The sequence below is a fragment of the Mytilus trossulus genome, chromosome 8, assembly GCF_036588685.1.
Source record: "Mytilus trossulus isolate FHL-02 chromosome 8, PNRI_Mtr1.1.1.hap1, whole genome shotgun sequence".
Lineage (NCBI taxonomy): Eukaryota > Metazoa > Mollusca > Bivalvia > Mytilida > Mytilidae > Mytilus > Mytilus trossulus.
The window spans coordinates 61,370,850-61,397,345 of NC_086380.1; the positions used below are offsets into that span (position 1 = coordinate 61,370,850).

At 32.7% G+C, this 26,496-nt stretch overlaps 1 protein-coding gene across 3 annotated transcripts in view; it reads left to right on the forward strand.

Annotated features, from left to right (window-relative positions):
- Positions 1-1,552: 1,552 nt before the first annotated feature.
- LOC134682018 (ankyrin-1-like) overlaps positions 1,553-26,496 on the forward strand; it is a 38,463-nt gene continuing 13,519 nt past the window's right edge. For 2 of the 3 annotated variants that reach the window (XM_063541626.1, XM_063541627.1), the window contains exons 1-9: positions 1,553-1,675; positions 5,703-5,739; positions 7,829-7,915; positions 8,615-8,716; positions 11,053-11,154; positions 12,431-12,532; positions 14,763-14,864; positions 17,369-17,470; positions 23,550-23,651. In XM_063541626.1, coding sequence (XP_063397696.1) covers positions 5,716-5,739; positions 7,829-7,915; positions 8,615-8,716; positions 11,053-11,154; positions 12,431-12,532; positions 14,763-14,864; positions 17,369-17,470; positions 23,550-23,651 — 723 coding nt within the window. In that variant the 5' untranslated portion in view covers positions 1,553-1,675; positions 5,703-5,715. The remainder of the gene's footprint in view (positions 1,676-5,702; positions 5,740-7,828; positions 7,916-8,614; positions 8,717-11,052; positions 11,155-12,430; positions 12,533-14,762; positions 14,865-17,368; positions 17,471-23,549; positions 23,652-26,496) is intronic. The other variant, XM_063541625.1, reaches the window with a different exon arrangement.

Consider the following 26,496-nt stretch of genomic DNA (forward strand, 5'->3'; position numbering starts at 1 on the left):
CATAAAGTTATTTAAACCAAATCAAATCAATTTCTTTGCTAAGGGGTATAACATATAAACTTTTACGCATAACCATCATTCATTGAAAAATTAATGACAATGTTCAGCCTATGAAACATAGTGTTAAAATGAATATTGAAAATATCATTGTATGATTTTATTTCATGTGTATGACTAAATAAATGTCTCTCTCATCGAGCAGGATGCTGACGATCAAAATAATTGTAAATCTAACTGAATGGGTTTCTTTACAATTCAATTCAATTCAATTCAATATTTTATTAAAGTCGCATCTCTCAACAAGTATATTACAGTTATAAATTTAAAACAATGCAGTATAAAGATACATTCCACCCGATTGAGAAGCAATATTAACACATTTTATGTTTGTTGTACTCTTAGTTTTACTTATTTGCATTTTCATTTAACATTATATACATTTTCATTTGATAGATATTTTAGATTGCAATGACTTGCATTCATTGTTATCAGAGGAGAAGACAGAACTATGGAAGTTGCTCTTTTTTATATTTACATACAGCAATAACATTGGGTAACCACTGGTCCCCCATATAAACTTACATACAGTAATACCATTGGGTTACCCGTGGTCCACAATATAAACATACATATAATAATAACATTCGGTTACCCTTGGTCCCCATATAAACTTACATTAATAACATTCAGTTACCCCCGGTCCCCCATATAAACTTACATACAGCAATAACATTGGGTTACCCCTGGTCCCCCATATAAACTTACATACAGTAATACCATTGGGTTACCCCTGGTCCCCCATATAGACATGAATGATTACTACGCATTTGCCGGTACTATTTCTGCGGGATTTCTGGTCCTATCCTAGCGACAGAATTATCCTCGTGCATATGCCCATGGGAGCCATCAATCTTCCGTTTGTTCATTGGGGTCTATTAAAAGGTATTTTGGGGGGCTTAAAGAAGGAAGGGGATTGCAATAGAACCATATGGGATTTTATTTTCTAAAAATTTCAAATGAATATAACTTGAAAACTGTCAGTGATAAACACACACAGCCTTCAGAAATGATCAAATGACAATAAAATAAATCACATGAAATATAAGGTGAGTCCCTGGGGAGTCACCCCCACCTCTTCAATTTGAAAATATGCTATTATCTTGTAAACGGTCGAGATCCCCTACCCTAAACCATATGTATTCTTGTATGGGACAATAAAACAAATCAAATGAAACAAAGGGGAAGTCCCTGGGGGTCACCCCAACCCTCTTGCTTAAAACCTTGTAAACTGTCAAGATCCCCACACCTTAACCATATAGATTCTTTTATGGAACAACAACAATGAACTTCAGGGAGTGTCCATGGGGGTCACCCCATCCCTCATGTTTGAAAAACTTGAAATGGTTGAGATCCCCACCCCTAAACCATAAATATCCTTTGTTTGGGAGACTTCGTAACAGCACTTCTTGTTTATAATGAAACACATGACAAAAACAAATACAAGGAGGTCGACAGGAAGTTGTCAGGAAGTTTGTACATGTTTGTACGATTTCCCCTATAGATAAATATTAGTATTTTTAGAATGACTACGGAATTAACACGATTAAACAACTCAATCTGAAATTCAATTTCACATCAAGGGTTTCAAGAGAAGATAGAAAATCATGATTGCAAGGTAGGGTGTAGTTTTTGCATGATTTGTTTTTCATATGATAAATTTAGAGACTATTCGAAAACTGTTTTCAAATCCCTCTGAACTTTCTTTATAATACAAGGACATATCCAATATTTTTTTCAATGTAAAATAGCGACTTTTAGTTTTCTAATTATAATAGTAGTTTTTTTTATTTGAATTTCTCACTTTTTATGAGTAATAGGATTACTATATGGTATATGGGATTCTTGCAATGTCTAAATGTCCCTCAGATAGGACTAATTTGACCACGACCCCCAATCACGCATCAGTGATCTAGGTTAAAGTTAAGTGATTGGGTCCGTTTCTCAGATACTGCAAGCAGCAGGCAAACTATAGAGTGCGTATGGAATGATTGTTAGAGGTTAATGTCAGACTGGCAGGTTTCACACGACCTTGACATTGTTTTCATGTTTTTTTTGTAATTTTTGTTTTGTGTTTTGATTTTTTTCTCAAGCTTCATAAGAACTATATTCGCCTTTATTCGGTTTATGGAATGATTGTGAGGTGTAAATGTCTGTCTTGCGTGTGTCATCTGACATTGACATGATTGACCTCGTTTGATTGTTCGTTCGTCAATGTTAAGTTTTTGTGATCTTTAAAGTAATTTAAAAAACAATAGGTCAACTACATTTGTTAAATAGTATGATTGTAAGGTGTACATGTCTGTCTTGCCAGTATATATATTCTTACCTTGATCAAATTTCCATGGTTCATTGGTTACATCAAGTTTTTGTATTTTGGCTTATGTTTCAATTACCATAAACAATGGGTCAACTATTTTTGGTGTATGGAATAATTGTCAGGTGTTCATGCCTGTGTGACAACTTTTATCTGATCTTGACCTCATTAATGTGAATTTGTATACATTTTATTTCAATATGAGCAAAATCTGTATCCTTACAACGTTTAACATACAAGCAATGGTCAGTAAAACAAGCAAGACATCACAGCCAGTGCACTCTCGTCTAATAAAGGATTTGAAAAGGAAAATGGGTTGTCTTCCATATTTTTTTATTTGTCTTGATAAGAATTGTTTAGTAACCAATCAAAGAAAGGAATATGATACAACACTGGCTCATACATGTATGTTCTCAATTGATGATATATAAATAGGAAACAGTGTAATGTGAAATTTCACTAACATGTTGGAGAGATTTTATTTACCAAATATCAACAAAAATATACGTTTGAAAGAACCAGCTAATTATAAAACTTTAAAAAAAAATTAAAAAAAAACTTATGAAAAGAGACAACTTTTATTTACTAGTAAACACACAGTCATTAGTTTTACGGTTCATTTCTATCTGCTGCATCAGTTTCTTTCGGTTCAGTAATCATTGCAAGATGCAACTGAAAATGAATTTAAGGTTATCAAAAACTGTCGAACAAGTGCTTTGGTTTAACGTACTTATAATGTCGACGAGTTCTCACACTTGCTCAACAATCCAAATATCTACAAATTGAAAAAGTAATTTCTGAAAATAAATCTTCAACCCACCATTTTTTCATAAAATGCCCTGTACCAAGTCATGAAAATGACCATTGTTACATTATATTTCGTTTCTGTGTGTGTTACGTTTCGGTGTTGTGTCTCTGTTGTGTCGTAAGTCTCTTATATTTGATACGTTTCCCTCAGTTTTAGTTTGTAACCCGGATTTGTTTTTTCTCTATCTATTTATGAATTTTGAACAGCGGTATACTACTGTTGCCTTTATTTATATACACCTACATGGACATTTTACATCTTCTTTAACAATACCACTACTTTGCCTTGTACTTGATAATCCAAACATCGTTTTACCGCATTATTCCTCTCCCCCGTCCATTATTGTTGTTTTGAAAATCGAAAATAAGGAGAGGGATTGAAAAAAAATATTGGGAACAATTTCAAGACGGAACACGCGTTGTATGTTTTAAATTACAAACGCGTTTTGCAGGATCTCGATATTGACGACTTCAAGTCTAAACCTCCTGATTGCACTTGTGCTAGTTCCCAATTCACATATAATCCTGCTGGCCACGTTATTACCGGTGACCTTAACATTGTTAATAACACTTCTCTACGAAACGTGTTATCGAAAGGTCCGAAATGTCGTGAGTCTAAATCCATCAATTGGAAATACAACTTTAAAATTTTGATGGATTCAGTCGAGGATTATGCCAGGCAATGGGCTAAGCGCGAGAAGGAAGACGTAGACACTCTATCTGAATGGATTAAGGCAGTGAGGTCGTTAATACAAATCAGAATTAAGAAACTGAATGTGTCCATCAATGCCCATGCTACGTCAATCTTCAAAGATCCAAATATTGCTAAACACGTATCTGACCTCCATGATAAATATGTTGTTGTTCCCGCAGACAAAGCCCCAAAATTTTGTCTGTAAAAGTCATTACATTAATTGCTTGATAAACGAATTAGGTATAGACAATTCACTTGTAAACCCAACATATACCCTCACGACACTTACCAAAGAGAAAATCCTGGATAATCATAGGTCTGTTCTTTGTTCCTTTGGTATTTCAACCAAAGATGAAGAACTGGATTTTCCATCACTGTATTGGATACCTAAACTACATAAGTGTCCTTACAAACAACGGTATATTGCTGGGTCTTCCAAGTGTTCCACGAAACCCCTTTCTAAATTATTAACAGCTATTTTATCAGCAATCAAAGACGGGCGTCAAAGTTATTGTGAAACTGCCTATTCTAGAGGTGGCGTGAATCAGATGTGGATACTTAAAAATTCCAATGATCTTTTAGAGTACATACAATCTAACTCTCTTTCATCTTGTAACAGTATTAAAACATTTGACCTTTCTACTCTTTACACAAGTATTCCACATTCCAAACTAAAAGACAAATTAGAAGAGTTGGTATTACTTTGCTTCATAAAAAAGAATGGCCAATGTAGATACAAGTATCTTGTCCTAGGGAGGGATAAATCCTACTTTGTAAAGAATCATTCTGATTCAAACAAATTTTTTTCTGAAACCGATATTATCAAGATGCTTGATTTCTTGATAGACAACATATTTGTTACGTTCGGAGGACGTGTTTTTCAACAAACTGTCGGCATCCCAATGGGAACAAACTGTGCCCCTCTACTTGCTGACTTGTTTCTTTATTATTATGAGGCTGACTTCATGCAGGAACTTCTTAGGAAGAAAGATAAGAAGTTAGCAATATCCTTTAACTCTACTTTCCGCTATATAGATGACGTTCTTTCACTAAACAAATCAAAATTTGGTGACTATGTGGATCGCATCTATCCCATCGAATTGGAGATAAAGGATACTACAGATACAGTTAAGTCGGCTTCATATCTTGACTTACATCTAGAAATTGACAATGAGGGTTGGTTGAAGACAAAACTTTACGACAAAAGAGATGATTTCAGCTTTCCAATTGTGAACTTTTCATTTCTAAGTAGCAACATTCCAGCAGCACCTGCATACGGGATATATATTTCCCAATTGATACGATATTCCCGTGCTTGCATTTCCTATCATGATTTTCGTGATAGAGGGTTACTGCTCACAAGGAAGCTATTAAACCAAGAGTTCCAAATGGTGAAGTTGAAATCATCCCTTCGTAAATTTTACGGACGCCATCACGAGTTGGTTGACCGTTATGGAATAACCGTTTCACAAATGATATCGGATATGTTCCTTACGTCGTAACTATAATTCCCTTCCCTTTCATGAATTTGACCTACCGAATTAGACTATTTACCGGATTTGTAATCACATAAGCAACACGACGGGTGCCGCATGTGGAGCAGGATCTGCTTACCCTTCCGGAGCACCTGAGATCACCCTTAGTTTTTGGTGTGGTTCGTGTTGTTTATTCTTTAGTTTTCTATGTTGTGTCATGTGTACTAAAGCCTGATATCTATGAGGAGATATTTGTTTTCTTTAATCTGTTCTTATGCTTAAACACGTGTTCATCAGAGCATTTTTATCGAAAATGTAAACACATATAGCAAGTACTTATTTTGTTTTACAGATAGAAGAATGAAATGAGTCGCTTGTCGCTAAATCAGGTAATTCTAACTGAAATGAGAAAAAGGTCATTATTCGAATTTCATATATACAATTTCTTTTTTTGATTCATTCACCAAAAAAAGAAACATTATATATGTAAGACTCAAATCTATGGTTGGTTCCAAATCTATGGCAGATTTCTAATCTATGGCAAATTTGACGTCATGCCATCCCAAATCTATGGCAGATATTTTACAATCCTAATCTATGGCAAGTTTTGTAATTTCCTAATCTTTGGCGGATTTTTATTGTGTCCAAGTCTATGGAAAATGAATTGCAAATGGAAAATAATGCAGTACACATACGACCATTAACTTGCATTATTTAAACAAGTGAACATGCACGACAACGGAAGCATGTCTATAAACATTTGTGAAATATACAGTAAATATACCGGTCAAAAAAAATTATGGCGGCAAAAAAAACGTAAATGATGAATTCATAACATAAATACAGATTTCAAGATTGAAATGATGTGCCTCGTAAAAATAAACGATTTTCTAATCTGTGCATTTATTTAACCAACTAGCAATTAACGTTAAGTCCCTTAAAAACAAGAAGGTGGATTTTTAATGAATAAAAAAGGGAGATAAATAAAAGTGAACAGTTTGAATGTTAAAAAAATATGTTATTCATCGTTATGGCATCTTTCTAATTTTATGATGATCTTAATAAAATTGGTATCCGTTAATTTCTTGTTTCACTTTTTGAGCTTTGGCAACTGTAGACAGTAAAATGTTTACTATAATAACTCCTTTTCTGAAATATACCTTACTGAAAAAAGCGGTGTCCTTGTTCATCGCTGACTTCGACCGGTACAGCACATTTTGTCCCTTTTCCGGATAATGGGTCACATATTTTTGTAAACCATCGTCAAATTGTAGTCATCTAGAATGGTGTTCAAATCTATGGGTTCCGCCATCGTTTGCGGCGGCGACGACGATGTAATATGGCGTTATTGAATTGTGACGTTATATGTTAGATCTCCCATAGATTTGGAGAAAACAAAAATCTGCCATGGATTTGGCGTTTGTAACGTCACATTTGCCGTAGATTAGGAATCTGCCATAGATTTGGAACCCGCCAAAGATTTGAGTCCTACATATATGATAATTGTGAATTTAAAGTTTAACGTAGCCGTTTTTGATCGGACCGTCCAAATGTTTTGATTCGTGTGCGACTGATGATTCTTATACATGTAGGCTAACCAAATTGTAAGTCTGTAAGTCTGATATTGTTGATGAGTTTTTGTTATGGAATACTGACAATCAAGAAGTATATATCAAACATGATATATTAATAGTACTGACAAGAATAACCATATGGTTCAACATTCCAGCTTGATACTTAGTCGACCAAATATTATGCATTCATTAGAATTAAAAATTACATATAATATAAAAAAGAAGATGTGGTATAATTGCCAATGAGACAACTATCCACAAAAGACCAAAATGACACAAACATTAACAATTATAGGTCACCGTACGGCCTTCAACAATGAGCAAAGCCCATACCGCATATAGTCAGCTATAAAAGGCCCCGATAAGACAATGTAAAACAACTCAAGCGAGAAAACTAAGACTTTGCATTACATTGTCATTATAAAATACTTGTCTTGCACATCTGTGAAAGGTTTTGGACTGATTTAAGCATTCGTTCTGATTTGATATTTGATTTGTTCTGATGATTATGTCAGCTGAACATATTGTTAAGGTAGATCGGGAGTTAGAATAAGTAAAGGCAAATGGTAAGTTTAGATTTTTCTTTGTACATGAAATTAACTTATTTGAAACAGAAATGAAATGATTGTAATACCTTCTATTTAAGTGAAGAATTTTCTGTGATAATATTGCATGTTGACATATATTTGTTTAAAGTGAAAACAAATGCCGGTTTCATCGATTAAAATGATAAACCTTTATTTTATCAAAGCTGCAATAGTTGATTATATGGTAGAATGAACAGCATATGTACTTTAATTGTTATGTTAAATGAACACGCAGACTGTGATCCCATTTGTGATTTCAATCTTATGTGATGTTTGGTGATTGTTTTCTTAGATTGTATACATTTATAATCTTACAGGGTCTTCTAGAGGCTATTGAAGCCAGGGATTTAGAAAGGACCGAGTATTATGTTTCCTCTGGTGCAGATATTAGCATTACTGACAAAGTAGGGATAATATCAAAGACAGCTTATTTAATAATTGAAAATGTATTTTAAAGATAATAGAATGAAAAGCAATTGGTAATTTCAAAACGGAAAGTTTCTTATCAAATGACAAATGTAAAAAAGCTATTACACATTAAGAAAGTTCGTTACTCAGTTTCAAAATAACAAGCTTTTCATAACACTAGTATATAATGATAGGGGATTAATAAAGGAACCAAAAAGAGCAAAAATAAAATATAGTTCAAAGGCTTGTTTTCCAGATATAAGCCAATGAAATTTTGGCGGGAAAATGTTCTCTCTTGATTTTCATAGCTTTAACATTGACAAGTTTTAGGTCTCAAAAACTAATACAAAAATAGAAAACTGGGGGTCAACGACCCCTTTTTTGTTAGAATTCAAATGGATAAAACTTGAGGATTCCGAAAATCTAATAAAATACCTAAACATGACAAGCGAACTTCCTTAAACAAGTGGTAACCAACTGTCATATTCCTGACTTGGTACAGGAATTTCCTTGTATGGAACATGGTGGAATAAACAATATGATGGTTGTGACTTGGAACAGTTGCTTCTCAATGGAAAGCTGTGAATAATACCAGATTTTACTTGATTCAGTTCAGCCATTCTATTGCTCCGACTGTTTTTACAATATTCAGTAATTAACTTATTTAGTATTAAAATTAAAACTTTTAATTTCAGTACGGTAATACTCCCTTCCATGCAGCTGTTATCAATAAGGATCCCGACATAGTTCAGTTTTTGTTAGAAAAAACAAATGTAAATCCAAACCGAAAAACGAAGGTATGTATTTAGATGTTCTAACCAGTTAACCAGTTAACCTTTGCAATTCGGTGAAGACAACCATCACAATTATTGTTCACATAATGTTGCTAATAAAATGTGTACACACTTTTGAAACATAATAACATCTTTAAAGAAAAAAGCATAAAACAGAATAACAACACAGAATGCTAAATAAAGTCAACACTAGTATACCGCTGTTCGAAATTCATATATCGATTTCGAAAAAAACAAATCCGGGTTACAAACTAAAACTGAGAAAAACAAATCAAATATAAGAGGAGAACAACAAAACAAAAGAAACACTAAAATGCAACACACATAGAAACGAATTTGAATGATAAGATAACAACTGCCATTTTCCTGATTTGGTACAGGATAATTTATGAAAAAAAAGTGGGTTGAACCTGGCTAAGCCATACGTGTAGTCGGCTCATTAACACTCAGCTTGGGGAATTATTGAAATATTGTGATCTGATTGTAATAATTTGTTCCTATGCTGTCTTTATACATCCTTGTCCCGAGTTAAGGAGGAGAAATTGGCTCCAGGAAACACGTTAAGCCCGGTGTGTGCCTGTCATAAGTTAAGAGTCTTCAATGCAGTTGTTGTTGTGTATTGCTTTATATATTTTGTTATCAATCATTGTTTTGTGACATTCATTAGGCCGTCAATTTTCTGGTTTGAAATGTTTTTTATTTGTTATTTTGATGCCTTGTATAGCTGACTTTGATATATGGGTTGTGTTTATTGTTGAAGGTCATAGTGTCTCTGGTGGAGAGTTCCATTAGTAATAATACACCACATAAATGCAATTGTTATGATTCTACATTCAAACTTATCCAGTTGTTATCTGTCAGAAATATTAAAGAATTGAATAACTTAGGTATATTTCTAAAATCTGCTGAAAAACTTTGAATTTAAATGTAGTAAATAATATTTTTGTTCTCACTTTATTAAGTATCATATCATTCTCCGCTCGTATTTTGTATTTTGTATTATGTATTATATGTTCTTTCATGCACACCTTATATTTATATATATTATATATCTCTAGTGAAATTCTTATTACCCTAACCCTAACGGGAAGGATTATGCCTGATGTTCATATGATGAAATCATAATCTTTCAGTCAGTTTAATTGAAATCTGGAGATGGCGTGTCAGTTAACTGCTAGTAGTCTGTTGTTATTTATGTATTATTGTCATTTTGTTTATTTTCTTTGGTTACTTCTTCTGACATCAGACTCGGACTTCTCTTGAACTGAATTTTAATGTGCGTATTGTTATGCATTTACTTTTCTACATTGGTTAGAGGTATAGGGGGAGGGTTGAGATCTCACAAACATGTTTAACCCCGCCGCATTTTTGCGCCTGTCCCAAGTCAGGAGCCTCTGGCCTTTGTTAGTCTTGTATTATTTTAATTTTAGTTTCTTGTGTACAATTTGGAAATTAGTATGGCGTTCATTATCACTGAACTAGTATATATTTGTTTAGGGGCCAGCTGAAGGACGCGGGGGCGGGAATTTCTCGCTACATTGAAGACCTGTTGGCGACCTTCTGCTGTTGTTTTTTTTATTTGGTCGGGTTGTTGTGTCTTTGACACATTCCCCATTTCCATTCTCAATTTTATTATATTGGTGTGAAATTGTGTATATGTATACTATAAGCTGTATTGCTTTCGGAATAAAGTATTATTATTATAAATTAAATGTGTTTATTGCTATGTAAGATACCCATATAAAAAATGAATTTATTATTGTGCTCATCAATGATAATGCATGTGAAAAATATCTTAATCTTACAAATGTTATAGTTGTGTACGCCAAGTTTAGTTTACAGAATACTCATCAGTGAAGATCGTATAGAAAAATAGAAAAAAGCCAAATAAAGTAGGAAGTTTAGGAAAATTGAAGACCCATACTTCTTTAACATGTGTTAAGTAAACGTTTTGACAAATTCTGCTGAGGTGATCTTATCCTGTGATGGAAATTATTCAATAGTTCGAAAATTTTAAAGTTTAGTAAACAGTTAATCTATAATTATGACCATCTCAAGTACTTTCAGGCATTCTCAACAACATTAAACTAACAAATGATAAACATGTTTTGAAGAATCCCTTTCCTCCCCATAAACCCCTAGCCAATGATATTTCAAAAAAAAAAAAAAAAAAAAAGAATACAAAAAAATACAAAAAAAAAACACCCCACACTTACCTGTTTATTACTTATTTTTTGCTAGTATTATCAGGTGTGGTTTCATATTCAATTTTTTTTTTAATTTTTTTTTTTATTTCTCTTTTGTTAACAACCATCAAAATTTCAACCTTTATATTTCAGTTCGGTAACACTGCCTTACATTTGGCTGTTATATGTTACAGTCCCACCATAATCCATTTGTTATTAGAGCGAACAGATATAGATTCAGGTGAAACGAATAAGGTATGGCATAAAGTTCTAACATTGAGGATTGTTAATTTTGTTATATCGATGAAGACATTAATTAAAATGATGCTTCTTATTAAACTGTATTTCGTTTATCTCTATATGAAATTAATTAGTGGAAATGTTTTTCAATAAATGTATCATATGGTGTTATCAGCTTGTGAGGATTTTAACTTTTATGTCATCATTGAATAAATGTGAAGAAATACAATGTCGTAAAGTTATGGTTATAAAAAGAAAAACGTCGGAAACTGAGAAGAGAAAACAATAAAAAATGTTTATACCAAAACTAATTCAAGTAGTGATTTATGCAGAATAGTAGTAAACTATCAACGAAAAAAGCACGCTAAAAGAAAAAAAAAGCGCCTTTTGTGTTGAGTCAATATAAGAAAAACACCTGTATTTTAATAAATTTATTGCGAAAAGGTATAATTTTGTATTTAGAAAATTGTATTGCATGATAAAAACATTCTCAAGACAAATATAACTCTTACATAATGTTTGAAAATAAACTGTGGAACATGTAGTAAATATTACAAAAGTAACATAAAAAAATTGTGAAACAAGAATAACGATTTATAAGTTATTAACTAATCATACATACCAGGACTAAATTATCAGGTACCTTTGATAACTATTAAGTATGCGCCAGACGCGCATTTCGTCTACAAAAGACTCATTAGTGACGCCCTTATCCAAAAAAGTTAAAAAGGCCAAATAAAGTACGAAGTTGAAGAGCATTGGGGACCAAGATTCCTAAAAGTTTTCCCAAATACAGCTAAGGTAATCTATGCCTGAGGTAGAAAAGCCTTAGTATTCAAAAAATTCAAAAAATTGTAAACAGTAAATTTATAAATATAACCATATCAATGACAATTCATGTCAGCACAAAAAGTGCTGACTACTGGGCTCGTGATACCCTCACGGGAAATAAATCTCCTCAAGCAGTGGCATCGACCCAGTGGTTGTATATAAACTCATCATAGCTACCAGGACTTAATTTAGTATATAATCGATGTTTGTCGGCTAGGGCTGATGTTTTTTTTTTTTTGCTTAATCAAATTGATTCAGAAAAGTTTTCAATCTATATTTTCTTGGTGTGTTACATTTTAATCTTGTGTCGTCATTCTCTTATATTTAATGCGTTACCCTCGGTTTTGGTTTGTGACCCGGATTTGTTTTTTTGTCTATCGGTTGATGAGTTTTTAACATCGGTATACTACTGTTGCCTTTACTTATATCATTCTGTAAAAGATCAATCTCCACATTTCAGTCTGGGAACACTGCCTTACACTTAGCTGCAAAAACCGGACATCTCGACGCAGTCCAATTGCTATTAGAGAGAACCGACATCAATCCAGATGAAAAGAATAAGGTATGGAATAAAGTTCTTTCCAGGATTTTTTGACATTCAAGACATTCAATATCTTTTCAATGGTGTCATGTTTATCCGTAAATGAAATTTATGTATCATGTTTTGGTATTAGCTGATGGTATTCTAGCTCACCTGACCCGAAGAAAGGCCAAGTGAGCTTTTCTCATCACTTGGCGTCCGTCGTCCGTCGTCCGTCGTCCGGCGTCCGTCGTCCGGCGTCCGTCGTCTGTAAACTTTTACAAAAATCTTCTCCTCTGAAACTACTGGACCAAATTTAACCAAACATGGCCAAAATCATTATTAGGGTATCTAGTTTAAAATTGTATCCGGTGACTCGGCCAACCAACCAAGATGGCCGCTATGGCTAAAATAGAACATAGTGGTAAAATGCAGGTTTTGGCTTATAACGTAAAACCCAAAGCATTTAGAGCTAATCTGACGATTTTAAATTGTTTATCAAGTCAAAATCTATTTGCCCTGCAATTTTCAAATGAATCAGACAGCCCGTTGTTAGGTCGCTGCCCCTAAAATCGGTAATTTTAAGGAAATTTTTCGTTTTTGGTTATTATCATGAATATTATCATAGATAGAGATAAACTGTAAACAGCAAAAACGTTAAGCAAAGTAAGATTTATAAATAAGTCAACATAACCGAAATGGTCTGTTGACCCCTTTAGGAGTTATTGCCCTTTATAGTCAATGTTTAACTATTTTTCATAAATCCTAGTTATCTTTTACAAAAACTTTCTCCTCTGAAACTGCTGGGCCAAATTAATCCAAACTTGGCTACAATCATCTTTTGGGTATCTAGTTTAAAAAAATGTGTCCGTCGACCCGACCATTCAACAAAGATGGCCGCCACAGCTAAAGATATAACATAGTAAATAAAATGCAGTTTTGGGCTGATAACTAAAAAAACCAAAGCATAAGTATCATGACTGTGGTTAAATTGATAATCAGGTCAAGATCTATCTGTCCTGAAATTTTCAGATGGATCGGACAACCCATTGTTATGTTGCTGCCCCTGACTTGGCAATTTTAAGGAAATTTTGCAGGAGTTTGTTATTATCTTGAATATTTTTTAATAGATAGAGATAAACTGTAAACAGCAATAATGTACAGCAAAGTATGGCTTAAAAATAAGTCAACATGACCAAAATGGTCAATTGACCAACTGAGGAGCTATTTTTTTTCCTTTATAGTAAATTTTTAACAATTTTCATAAAATTTGTAAATGTTTACTAACATTTTCAACTGAAACTACTTGGCCAATATAAAAAAAGAAGATGTGGTATGATTGCCAATGAGACAACTATCCGCAAAAGACCAAAATGACACAGACATTAACCATCATAGGTCACGGTACGGCCTTTAACAATGAGCAAAGCCTATACTGTATAGTCAGCTATAAAAGGCCCTGATAAGACAATGTGAAACAATTCAAACGAGAAAATTAACGGCCTTATTTATGTAAAAAAATGAACGAAACACAAATATGTAACACATAAATAAACGACAACCGCTGAATTACAGACTCCTGACTTGGGACAGACACATACATATATAATGTGGCGGGGTTAAACATGTTAGCGGGATCCCAACCCTCCCCTAACCTGGGACATTATAGATAATTGAAAGCAGCAAGAATGTTAATTTAAGTACAAACACATCACCATAACCAAAAACACAATTGTGTCATGCATCTGTGTGCGTCCTTTGTTTAATATTCACATAGACCATGATGAGCGACACAGGCTCTTTAGAGCCTCTAGTTTTCTGTTTAAATAATTGTTTTTAAAGATTGGTCAAAGAAATGGAAATCTTTGAAAAGAGGGAATATAATATTCTTTTTAAACCTAAGTTCCCAGTTTTATGAAATCAATTTGTTGACACCTGCTGATGCTACTAAAAATTATAATGTAGCATATGAAAAGCCTAATTATTACATATTGAAATAAAACTATACACCACTGTGGAACATCGTAATTATAATGACATTGCTCATTGAAAACAAACGATGTATTGTTATATAAAAGTGTGAGAAGTTCAGTGCAACAAATATACCAGAAATCAATCTGATATTTGATTGTATAGTAAGTTGTCATAAACAATTAAAGCAACATGGCATCATCTTTCGTCATAACATTTGTCTTGGTTTTTGCTTAACTGTCTTTAGTGCTTCGCTTATATATATTTAGGCTATATGTCAAAATTTCAATCAATATTTCAGTCTGGCGATAACCTCTTACATTGTGCAACTGAAGGTGAACATATTGACGTAGTCAAGTTGTTATTAGAGAAAACAGATATAAATCCGAATGAAACGAATGAAGTAAGACATATAGTTCTTTCCAGTAGTATTGTTAACCTTTAATTAATTCGATGAAGACATTCGTTAATCTTTCATATGACTTGAATTGTGACACGTAAGTAATATTCAATGTATACGTGTATAAGAGGTTTCCAATCAACGTTGTATATAGTCTTATAAGCGGTTGGTGCTGTTTTTTTGTTGTTGTTTTCACTGATGTTGTCATCAAATAAATGTGTTTTTATATTAAGGTCGAAAATAACAGAAATATTCTTTTTCGAAAAGAATGCGTGTGTAAGTATGCGCAAAAGATTTGTAAACCGATAATTCTACCATTTGGTATTTAAGTTCCCCTAGCCTTTATTAGGGACTTTCCGTTTCCGTTTCGAAATTGTATTTTTGCGGTTTTACTTTTTTGTGTGGAGTATATTTTAGAAATAAACCTGTTTTTTGATAACAGACATTTTATATTAACACCAGACGCGCGTTTTGTCTTCAAAAGACTCACCAGGGACGCTCTAAAAAAATGTTAAAAGTTGCTAAATAAAGTGCAAAGTTGAAGAGCATTGAGGACCACACATTTATTTAACGTGTTGCCAAATACTGCTAAAGTAAACTATTCCTTAGAGTTAGAAAAGGGTACGTTTTTTAAGAATTCAAATTTTTGTTAACGGTTTATGAACATCAACAATAATATAAGCCATTTAAATCTAAATTAAATGTAAGAGCTGAACATGTAGTCCCATTTAATTTTCAGATCAACGGCGACACTTCTTAACCCCTTCATGTTCCCATCCATCGGTATTATGGTACCGATGGGCTATATTTTTGGGCAACTAGCTGGCGTACAGTACTGATCTTTGACATTTGTTTACGCACAGAAGTGGCTGAGGGCTCGAATCAATCCTTGATATCACAGCTGTGTGATTCATGGTGCCTTAAACTTTTTCCGAGTTCGATTTGGTATCAAATCACCCCTAACGGACAAGATTTTCTCCTGTGAAAACCTTTTTTTTTTAGATTTGAAACCAATATTTCCATAGAGTATGGTGAAATATACTGTTGATTTTGGGAGCAATATAACTTTTTCTTTTATTAACAATGCCGTGTATTCATGAGGGAAACTGTTCATAGTATGATTAAAATGTGTACTCAAGTTAAATAAGTGATTTAAAGTGTACCAACGCAATCGTTAAGTTGAAAAGCACTCTAAATATGTGGTAATTTCTCACCAAACTAATTGAAAAAGAGACACCCCTCCAAAAAAAAAGTTGATGTAACCGAACACTGTTTCTGAAATGCCTGGTTATGGAAATGCCGAAAACAGTTTTGATGAAATAAAGAAACCGGTAAAAGTTTAGAAAAAAATGGCAGACTAAAGTATGATATCATCCTATATTTGCTCGAAATGATGGTATTTACAACAGGTATATGGTATATCGACACTTAATTTCTTAACGAAAACAGGCTGATTATTTGTCCACTCTCACTTGGTTAATGGAAGACTTAACTACTAAAATATCGATACTTTAATTTGGTACTCCAGTGCTTCAGTGGGAAGTTGTTCTAACCCACAGCAGGGAGATTGCATGTTCGAACCTCAAGGCCGAAGGTGAAAACAAAAATTTCCTATATTACATGTAACTTAACTTAACTAAACTTTACTTTCAATTTCAAAAAGAGAGTCATGGATACATACAAAACTCAAATCAAAAACAATGTTTTTATGTTTTGACTGTCCCTTTGGTATCTTTGGTCCCTCTTTTATAGAAATGTGTCATAATTGCACTCCCTCCAAACAAAAACATCATAGTCCCAAAACACCGAAATTATTATTGGTAATTCATTGAATCTTTACTTTTAAAGTCAAAATTCCTTGTGTTGCTCGAATAAACATAATCCAGCATCCGTTATTTTGCATGTTGCGGGCATCAACACCTGAAAGGCATATAGCACGTATGTCCTCCAACTTTTTTGTTTTTATCAGACTTGGACCATTGTTTTGACATCAAAACTGTATCCTATTATCTCATAAAAAAGTTTCCACACGACCTTTTTCGCAAGAATGTTGTGTTTTTTTCATTTTTGTTCGCAAGTCACGGGACTTTTGGACAGATAACACGTGACTTTTAAAGACAACATTTCTGAAATATTATTTTTTTTAAAATAAGTAATCATTTATCTTTCAAAAAGAACTAAACGACATTTGTGTTAGCTTCAGTGCGATTGCTATATGCGATTTCCATAAGTTTACGTCCAATTTGGCGGAACGGGAGGGTGAGTGTTAACACAAAGCTGTTAGAGATCAAAACCTCAACATTATTAAATTGTTATAAAGGAGGAAAGATTACTCTAAATGAAATAAATAAGGTATGGCATGTAGCTTTTACTAGGATCAACATTCACACGTTAAACTCGTGCATATTTTACTGAGAATAATTAACGTTTAAGAAAAAGATGTTTCTTGATAGTTGTTTATTTTTATATTTGTCTACTATTCTGTCAAGTATCAATCAATATTTCAGTCCGGCGATAACCCCTTACATTGTGCTATTAAAGTTGGACATTTCGAGTTGGTCCAGTTGTTATTTGAGAAAACAGATATAAATCCAAATGAAACGAATAAGGTAAGAAATATAGTTCTTTTCAGGTGGATTGTTAGCTTTTGTTAATTATTAATTCAATGAAGTCATTCTTTGAAAACTTTTTTATATTTTAAATTGTGTCACGTATATCCGCAAGTTAAATTTTTCAATGTGAATGTTTTCCAATCAATGTTTCATTTTGAATTATAAGTGTGTGGAAATGTTTTTGTGTTGTGTTCTTTCGGGGAACAGTATATCTAACGGGAAATGAATCTCGTACGCATTTCAGTATAAAGTTATTTCACTCCCGTACTACGCGAGATTAATGGAGACCGGAAGCGTCGGACTGAAAGCTATCGTGACTGCTAATGAATCATCCACATAATTCCACACGTTCAACAACTTTAATGAGTTGGTAAGTTTAAGCATAAAGAAAATATATTTTTTTCACATGAAGTAACTAATATGAGAGTGATTTATTTCATGTAAAGTGTTTTATTACGTTGGCCAAATTCATGATCATTGAAAAATGCTACTGGCGCCATTTTTTTTTGTATTATCCGATTGCATTGCCCAACGTTTTGTGATGAAAAAAATGCGATCATGACAAATTTGAAGCGACAGTTTATAAGTTTAGTACACTAGCTTCAAGTTTCATGTAGTTTGGATGTTATTTTAAATGGTATTGATAAAGAAATCAGTCATCATTCGCGGTCTCATTCCGAAATGCCATTGGCCCCATTTTTATTACCCCCTCTTGCATTGTCCAACGTGTTGTGATTAAATGAATGCAATTATTACAAAAAAAATGTTGCAAATTACAAGTTTGATTTACTGGCATCCCGTGTAACTTAGTTTTAATGACATTTTATTGATATTAAAAGAAATATCGAGTCATCAATTTTGCCATTTTTGGTCCTTATCTGGCCAGTCTGTGTACACAGGAACATATATATTATTATATTATACTATTCCAAGGTGTACCTTATTCAATCTTCATCACAATAAAACTACCTTTAAAGCACAAAAACACCAAAATATATTTGATATTTGACATGTAGTTGTGATGATCCCTCATAAAATGATGTCATTATTTTACAATGATAACACTTAACTTTTTTTTTATATTTATAGTATTGCAACCTTTATTTCTTCCAGTTTTTTTCAAAGTTTTAGATCATCATGCTTCATTCTTTACAAAATTTAGTTTAGGAAAGACACAACCCAACTGAAGAACTGCTCATATCCTTGTAATCCATGTAATCATGGTTATGAAGTCTCTAGACTAGTATGCATATATTTGTATGTTGAGATTTGGAGCTAAATTTGGTAAGAAAAAACAATGATGGAAATCTTTGATAATCATTATCACTGATAACAACTTGAACATTACATGCACTCATGTATCAGGTTGTATTCATTTTAACGTTAAAACTGTTTGTAGCTTGCATGACTATATGAAGTTTATTAAATCTAAACATGTTTTGTCAAAAATAAAGACATGGCATACAAGAACAACTTAAATAAGGTTTAATAATCATGGAACAGGTGTGTTTTACAGCTAAAAACATATTTTTCTTAAACTTGTGTATAACTTTACTTATCTACTGAATTTAAAAGGCCTTGTGATTTAAAAGTTTTACAGGATAATGTAATTTGGAGTGGATATTATTTAAAATCTATTAATCTTCGACCAGGTGAAATCTTTTCAATTGGTGTGCTCCAAGCATGATGTATAACTATCTAGTTTACCTTTTAGCAGAAGATTTTTTTTTTATTAATTTCTATTCTTTCTTTACCTTCACAAGACTAAAAGTCACAATTTACTTTTGATTTTTTCCCTTAAAATAGAAAATAACTGATTTGAAAATAAATTGGTGTTTTTTTTTTCTAGAACTTTTAAATGAGGTCATGTTGACATTGAGATTAAAATTTATTCAATAATGATCATATAATTGTTATGAAAACAAAATGTCAAAGTGGCTTGGTTCTTGAATGGCTTCATTTTGCATTTTTAATATTATAATCATGATAATAGATAAGGTTTATTTAGAATTTTGGAAGCTTTGTAGCAGGGGTTTAATTTGTGCCCTGTGGACACATTCCCAATTTATATTTTATCAATTTATTAAAATTATAATTTGTATTGCAGATACGTATACAGTTCATACAGATACATTTTTTTGGCCCATCACTGAATAGACAGAATTAGGTGATATAACCAGTGTTCAGACATCAGCTTTCCTTTTTTAGCAAGATGAGAACAATAAAAATATCGAACATTATATTGTCTACCAATACGATCCTTTCTCTATTAAAGAGAGCATAGCAATTTAATACCAGTTTGTTTGTTATTTATTTCATATTCAATAAAAAGTCTTATTGGTTTCGTCACAAATAGAAAACGCTAATCCATCATTGCAAAAATTATATCAGTTAAAATTATGCTTCAAATCATAACCTGAAACACATTGTGATTACCAATGAGACTTGTATTTACAAGAGATCAACAAACCAAAATATATATTTGCAACTTGAAAAAAGCAAATTTATTTAATTGTGCTGAAATTTATTTCATTCATTAAAGCTAGCAATATAAAAGGAGATGTGGTATGATAACCAATGAGATAACTGTCCACAAGAGACCAAATGACACAGAAATTAACAACAACTGGATTATATGGCCTTCAACAAGGAGCAAAGCCCATACCGCAGAGATAGCTATAAAAACCCGAAGTGAAAAAGAAAAAATTCAAACAACAAACCTAATGGCCTTTTTTATGTACAAAAAATTAATGAAAAACAAATATGTAAAACAGAAACAAACGAAAACCACTGAATACAGTCTCCTGACTTGGGACAGGCACATACATACAGAATGTGGCAGGTTTAACATGGGGAAAATACTTTTTATAGTCATTCAATCTAATTTGGATACAATTCATATGAAGACTTAAAATATATATACCAAAGAACTGGTCATGATTGAGGTTTAAGTTTTTCCGTACTAAAATATGCATTGACAAAAAAAATACATTCTTGAGCACTCTGAGAAAAGAAGACATAATAATTATATATAGATGTGAATAGAAGAAAATTCCTTTTATTCATGTAATGCCATGCTTTTGTCGTACATGACCTTTAAACCCAGCAATTGACTTGTACGTCTTGTAACCATCTGGACACGGACAACAGGGTGTGTTGAGTTAGCTAGGCTGATATGGTGTTGTTGCTGCTGTCTTATACTTTTTGGCAGGTGAAGTCTCAAAATCTTTATCTAAAAACTAGGCAGTTTCAGACTCTGTGTAGCATTTGAGTAGAGCATCAACGTCGATATCATCAGACCAATTTAGAAGTTCTCTGTGTCGTACATGGTTAGCAAATGAATGATTTGGATTTACAAAGTTCATTCTCGAATTTGTGGGCTTGTGTGTATTTTGTCATGAATGTTGAGGAATGATGATCAAAGCAAGATTTCTCGGTCGGCTTGGTGGGTTTTTCATAATATTTTCATCATTTTTAATTAGGATGAATAATTGTGTTAATTGCGTAAATCAAATATTTCGATCCGCAATCAATTTCGAAGTTACATTTTAATCAGCTAAAAAAGCTGTTTAATGAAAACAATTATTTATATTGGAACCTAAAATTTAATGAGGACTTGTATAAACAATACAACCTGCCAAACATTCTTGACTCCAGTATAAAACTGACTTCAAAAGTTGTATGGAAAAAATTCTGAGATCCACAATCAACAAATACTGGACCTATGAACTACAAGAAAAGGCAAAGTCAAAATCATCATGGAGTTCACTCAACACAACCATCTTAGAAATAGGTACTGTCCACCCAGTCTGAAAATCTGCATCACAGAGCTTATTAGATGTACGGAGAAGCATGATCAAAGCTCGTATGCTCACACTGGTACATACTTGGTACAGGCCGACAAATACAAATTTAGCCAATACAAGATACATGCAACATGCCTGCTTTGTCAGAGGGAGGACGAAGCTTAAGATTTAACGCATGTCTTAACATTCTGTCCAGCTTTAAGGTCAAGGAACAGTAATTGGGCTATGCCGCAGATTTTGCTAAAAATTTGCATACAACCTTGGCTCGTTGAACTACAACTGAAAACCGAAAAAATAATACATTTATCTCTTTTATTATCAGAAAAATTGCAGATTGGTTTCTTTTAATATGGGTGAATATTTGTATAGAAAGCACATAAAATCGGAGAAAAACCTTCTAAAATTTGTCTTAAAATCGCCAAATCTTTAATTCCACTCCATAGATTTTTCTTAAAAAACTATATATTGTTGACACATAAATTTCTGTTTTAATGATATAAAATAATCATAGGGTCACCGACTTCGTTTTTTGTCTAATAATCAATTTGTTACCTTGTTGGTAGTGAAAAACGTCAAAAATCAACATTTTACGGCCTGCAACGCGATAACGTTACGATTATTTCGACGTTTTGTTGGATATTTTCACAAAGAACGCAACTTTAAATGAAGTATACCGTAAAAACGAAGTCGGTGACCCTATCTTTATTTTGCATCATTATAACGAAAATTTATTTATCAACAACATATAGTTTTTTAAGAAAAATCTATGGAGTAGAATGAGAGATTTGGCGATTTTAAGACAAATTTTAGAAGGTTTTTCGCCGATTTTATGTGCTTTCTATACAAATGTTCACCCATTTTGTAAGAATTCAATCAGTAGTATTTAAAATGATAATTGAGATAAATGCATTATTTTTCGATTTTCAGTTGAAGTTCATCGAGCCAGAATTGTTTGCCAAATTTTACTGAAATCTGTGACATAGCCCATTTACTGTAACTTTACCTTAAGGGAAACTCGTATGAAGTATTTCCCTCCTCTCAAAGTCCTTGTCACAAATTTCATAGGTTGCAAAGGATGGGAACAATTTTTTAACATTAACCAAAACATTGTAGCACTTTTGCTAGATTTTTATAGTTTTCCACAATCTGCAAAACCTCAGTAAAACCCAGAAGATGATTTTTTTTACTTTTTAACCCATATTGTAATTAACTTTTAAAAATATAAAATAAATCTTTGATTCACCCACTACTGTAAATACTCCTGATTACCCATTGCGGGGTGTTCCTTAGATAGGAAGCTAATACACAAGAAAAAAAGAAAGAACAAGATACGTTTTTTATTCAAACACTAGAATTATGCTTTCCTCGAGCTTTCTTTGTAATTATTCACTATGCTTCTTTAATTATAAGAATTATCCATGGCTTTTTAATTTAATAATTGGAAACTAAAATAAATCATTTAAAAAGAAGAAAGTTATTTTTAAGATAAAACGATTTACTAGAAGAGATTTGTTTTTATTTTATAAAAAAAACCGTGTCAAATAACTTTATTTATTTATTTTGAAAAGTTTTTAATTTGAATAGGGAGGACGATTATAATAATAATTTGCCGTTTTTTATTCAATATTTCTCTTTTTTTTTTACTTGTATAGTTATAATATTGATTCATTATATTCATATGTTTAATGAACGAAGAAAAACAAGTTTCCAAACCAATAGTTTGGAGCTGATTCGAATAGGAAATGTAGAGCCGTTAATTATCGACAATATCAGCTAATACGTATTTATCACATGTCCGTTACTGTATCGTGTCATTTATTGATTACTACACGACAAGGAAATCGGCGATATTTAGGTAGTGTCAAGTCCCGTTAATATATATGTTCCTGATTCTTTGATGGCATCATCCTATACATATGTTTTCGAAGTTTGATCAAACAAATTGATAAAGTCCAAAAAGTCGAAAATAATTAATTTGAAAATATAATGCATGTATAGGTATTCGCAGAAGATTTGTCGACTAAAACCGATAATAACACCGTTTGGTAAAATGTAAGAATAAACTTAACATGTAATATGCCGATTTGGCTACCAAAAATGTCAACCAAGGGATTGTTTATCGAACAGCTGTATCATGAAAAAAAGTTGGTATTGAATTATTTTGATTCATAAGATAAAGATCAATTTGTTAGTTTGATATGTTAACCAACAAACTGAAAGATATTTTTATATTTGTCTACCTTTCTGTCAAATTTCAATCAATATTTCAGTCCGGCGATACTCCCTTACATTGTGCTATTAAAGGTGGACATTTCGAGTTGGTCCAGTTGTTACTAGAGAAAACAGATATCAATCCAAAGGAAATGAATAAGGTAAAGAAAATAGTTCATTCCAGGAGGATTTTTAACTTCTGTTAGTTCGGTGAAGACATTCGTAAAACTTTCATATTTATGGAATTGTGACACGTAAGTTATATTAATAAATGTAAATGGTTTCCACTCAACGTTGTATTTAAATTCTTATAAGCGGTTGGTGCTGTTTTGTGGTTGTTTGCATTGATGTTGTCATCAAATACATGTCTTTTAATAGTATGGTCAAACAAATTGAAAAAGTCGAAATAACAGAATTATTCTTTTTCAAATAGAATGTTAATCAATGAAATAGCCAGTCAACACAGAAGTGCTGACTACTTGGCTGATGATACCCTCGGGAAATTCAAACCCCACCAGCAGTGGCATCGATCCAGCTGTTATAAATAAATTCATCCGAGATACCAGGATTGAAATTTTACAATTACGCCAGACGCTCGTTTCGTCGACAAAAGATTCATCAATGACCATTCTCTATTGAAAGTCAAAAGCAAAATTGAACATTGACAACATAGTAAGAAACACAACTTTTTCTCTGTTAAACATGTTCTTATATACCTCACGTTGCATGAACTTAACATGTAATTTGTAGATATTGATATAAGGCGGGGGTATAGCGATTATGGACAAAGATCACTACAAAGAAATCGTTCTTAATCAACTTGAAGACGGTGAATTCTACTAAAAACTGAATGGAAATAGAGACAAAAGCATCATGTTGAAAAAAAGAAAACTGATAAAGGAATATTCAAGCAACCTTAACGATAAGGAAATATATCATCCACGAGCATCACTGAAGAGACATGTATTGTCGAAATACGCATCTGGTGCAAGAAAATTGGTACCGTTAATTTTATTAAACATTTTCAGGTTAAAACAATAAATTTCTGCGGCCTTCCGAAAATCCACAAATCCAAGGACATTCAAGATCATATAGAAAACTGTGATTCTATGTATATTAAAATCAACAGGCCTACTGATCTTAATAGAAAATAGATTGTTGCAGGACCTTCATATAGTACCAAAAGTCTAAGAAACCTCCTTGATATTCTGCTTAAACCACTTTGTATAAAATTGCCATTTTTGTCAGAGATGACCTGGATTTTCTTAACTATATTCCAGACCGGGTACCTCTTGATACAATACTAGTGAGTTTTCACGTGATAAGCCTTTACACGAACATTCCTCACGAATTAGCATTAAAAGCTGTACATTACTGGTTGGAAAAGTCTTTATATGAAATTCGGGAACGTTTTTCCAATGACTTCATCATCACAGGATTAAAACTCATCCTTAAGAACAACTACTTCCAGTTTGACGACACTAATTATCTTCAAATCAAGGGAACTGCGGTGGGTACCAAGGTGGCACAAACATATGCCACTGTGGTAATGGGTTGCATAGAAAAACAATTGTACGAAACGATACCTTCCGAATTTAATGAAAACTTATATTAGAGAAAATTGAAGGCGGTATGTTTTATTTTCTGCACGAAAAGTGAAATTGAACTAGATAAATTTCATTCAATGTTGAATGTCTTAAATGCATAGATACAGTTCACTTCTGATTCCAGCTATTCAAAAGTCCCGTTCTTAGCCACCAATATTATCAAGGACGACGAACAAATAATAACGGACTTATACTGTAAACCCACTGATACCCATCAATATTTAGATTTTAGTTCACATACCAAACGAAATATTCCTTTTAATTTAGCCGACGGATATGCATAACAGTATTATTGTTATCATTTTGAGTTGCGTAATAAGAGACTACAGGCATTGAAAAAATATCTAAAAAGATGTTACTACCCAGTCAGTTTAATTGACAATCGAATAAAAAAAGCATTGAGATTTCAATCGCTGAACTGAGAAAAACAGTATCAAGGGATGACAAAAAAAATAAACAACAATCAATTTCGTTTGTTATAATCCACGTCATCACCATATCTTTAATTCTACTAAAGTTTTTTTTACCTATTCTACACCAATCAAAGAAAATGAAAGATCTAGTCGATAAATCACAGCTTATTGTGAGTCGTCGACAAGCACCAAATCTAAAGAAACTTTTTAAACGAGCAAAATTAAATACACAGAATGTAGCAGAAGTACATAAATGCGGGGATCCCAGATGTGGAACGTGCGAAATGTTAGAAGTGGGACAAAGAAAAAAAAACCTCTGATATCCGGCACAGTAATCAAACCGAATAAAAGCATGAACTGTTATTGGAAAAAATTCATATATTGTGCAACCTGTCACACTTTTAATAAAAACTACATAGGTCAAATCAATAGACTAATTGAGAGGTAATAGTTCATAAACAGCAGATGAAGGACCCGTCAATCAGAATTTTTCCCTGTTCTGAACACTTTGACCAATAGGGAAAGGGAAATTGAAAATATATCCCTTTTGTAAGATGTGGACCGAAGATGAAAATCCCGCGTGAAGCCAAAGAACAATATTTTATTGAACTTTATAAGCCGACATTAAAAAGGAAGTGAAATTCGGTCCGTTAATAAGATTGCATAAGATATATACAATTACTGCATGACGTTTCTATAACGTTACGTAACAAGTCGTTACTATAACATAACGTCACAAGTCGTTACTATAACATAACGTCACAAGTCGTAACTATAACGTAACGTCACAAGTCGTTACTATTAACGCTATTAATTCTATTTGATGAACCGCAGGAGATGCGGTGGAAGCGCTAACAGAAACAATGTTCGATTAATGACGAGGAAGGCAACTTTCAGGCGACAAGTACTGATTAGTATCTGTAGGTTTAGAGTATATATCTGTGTTTATTAGTGGTAGGGTGTTGATTGTTAGCATTTGTTATAAA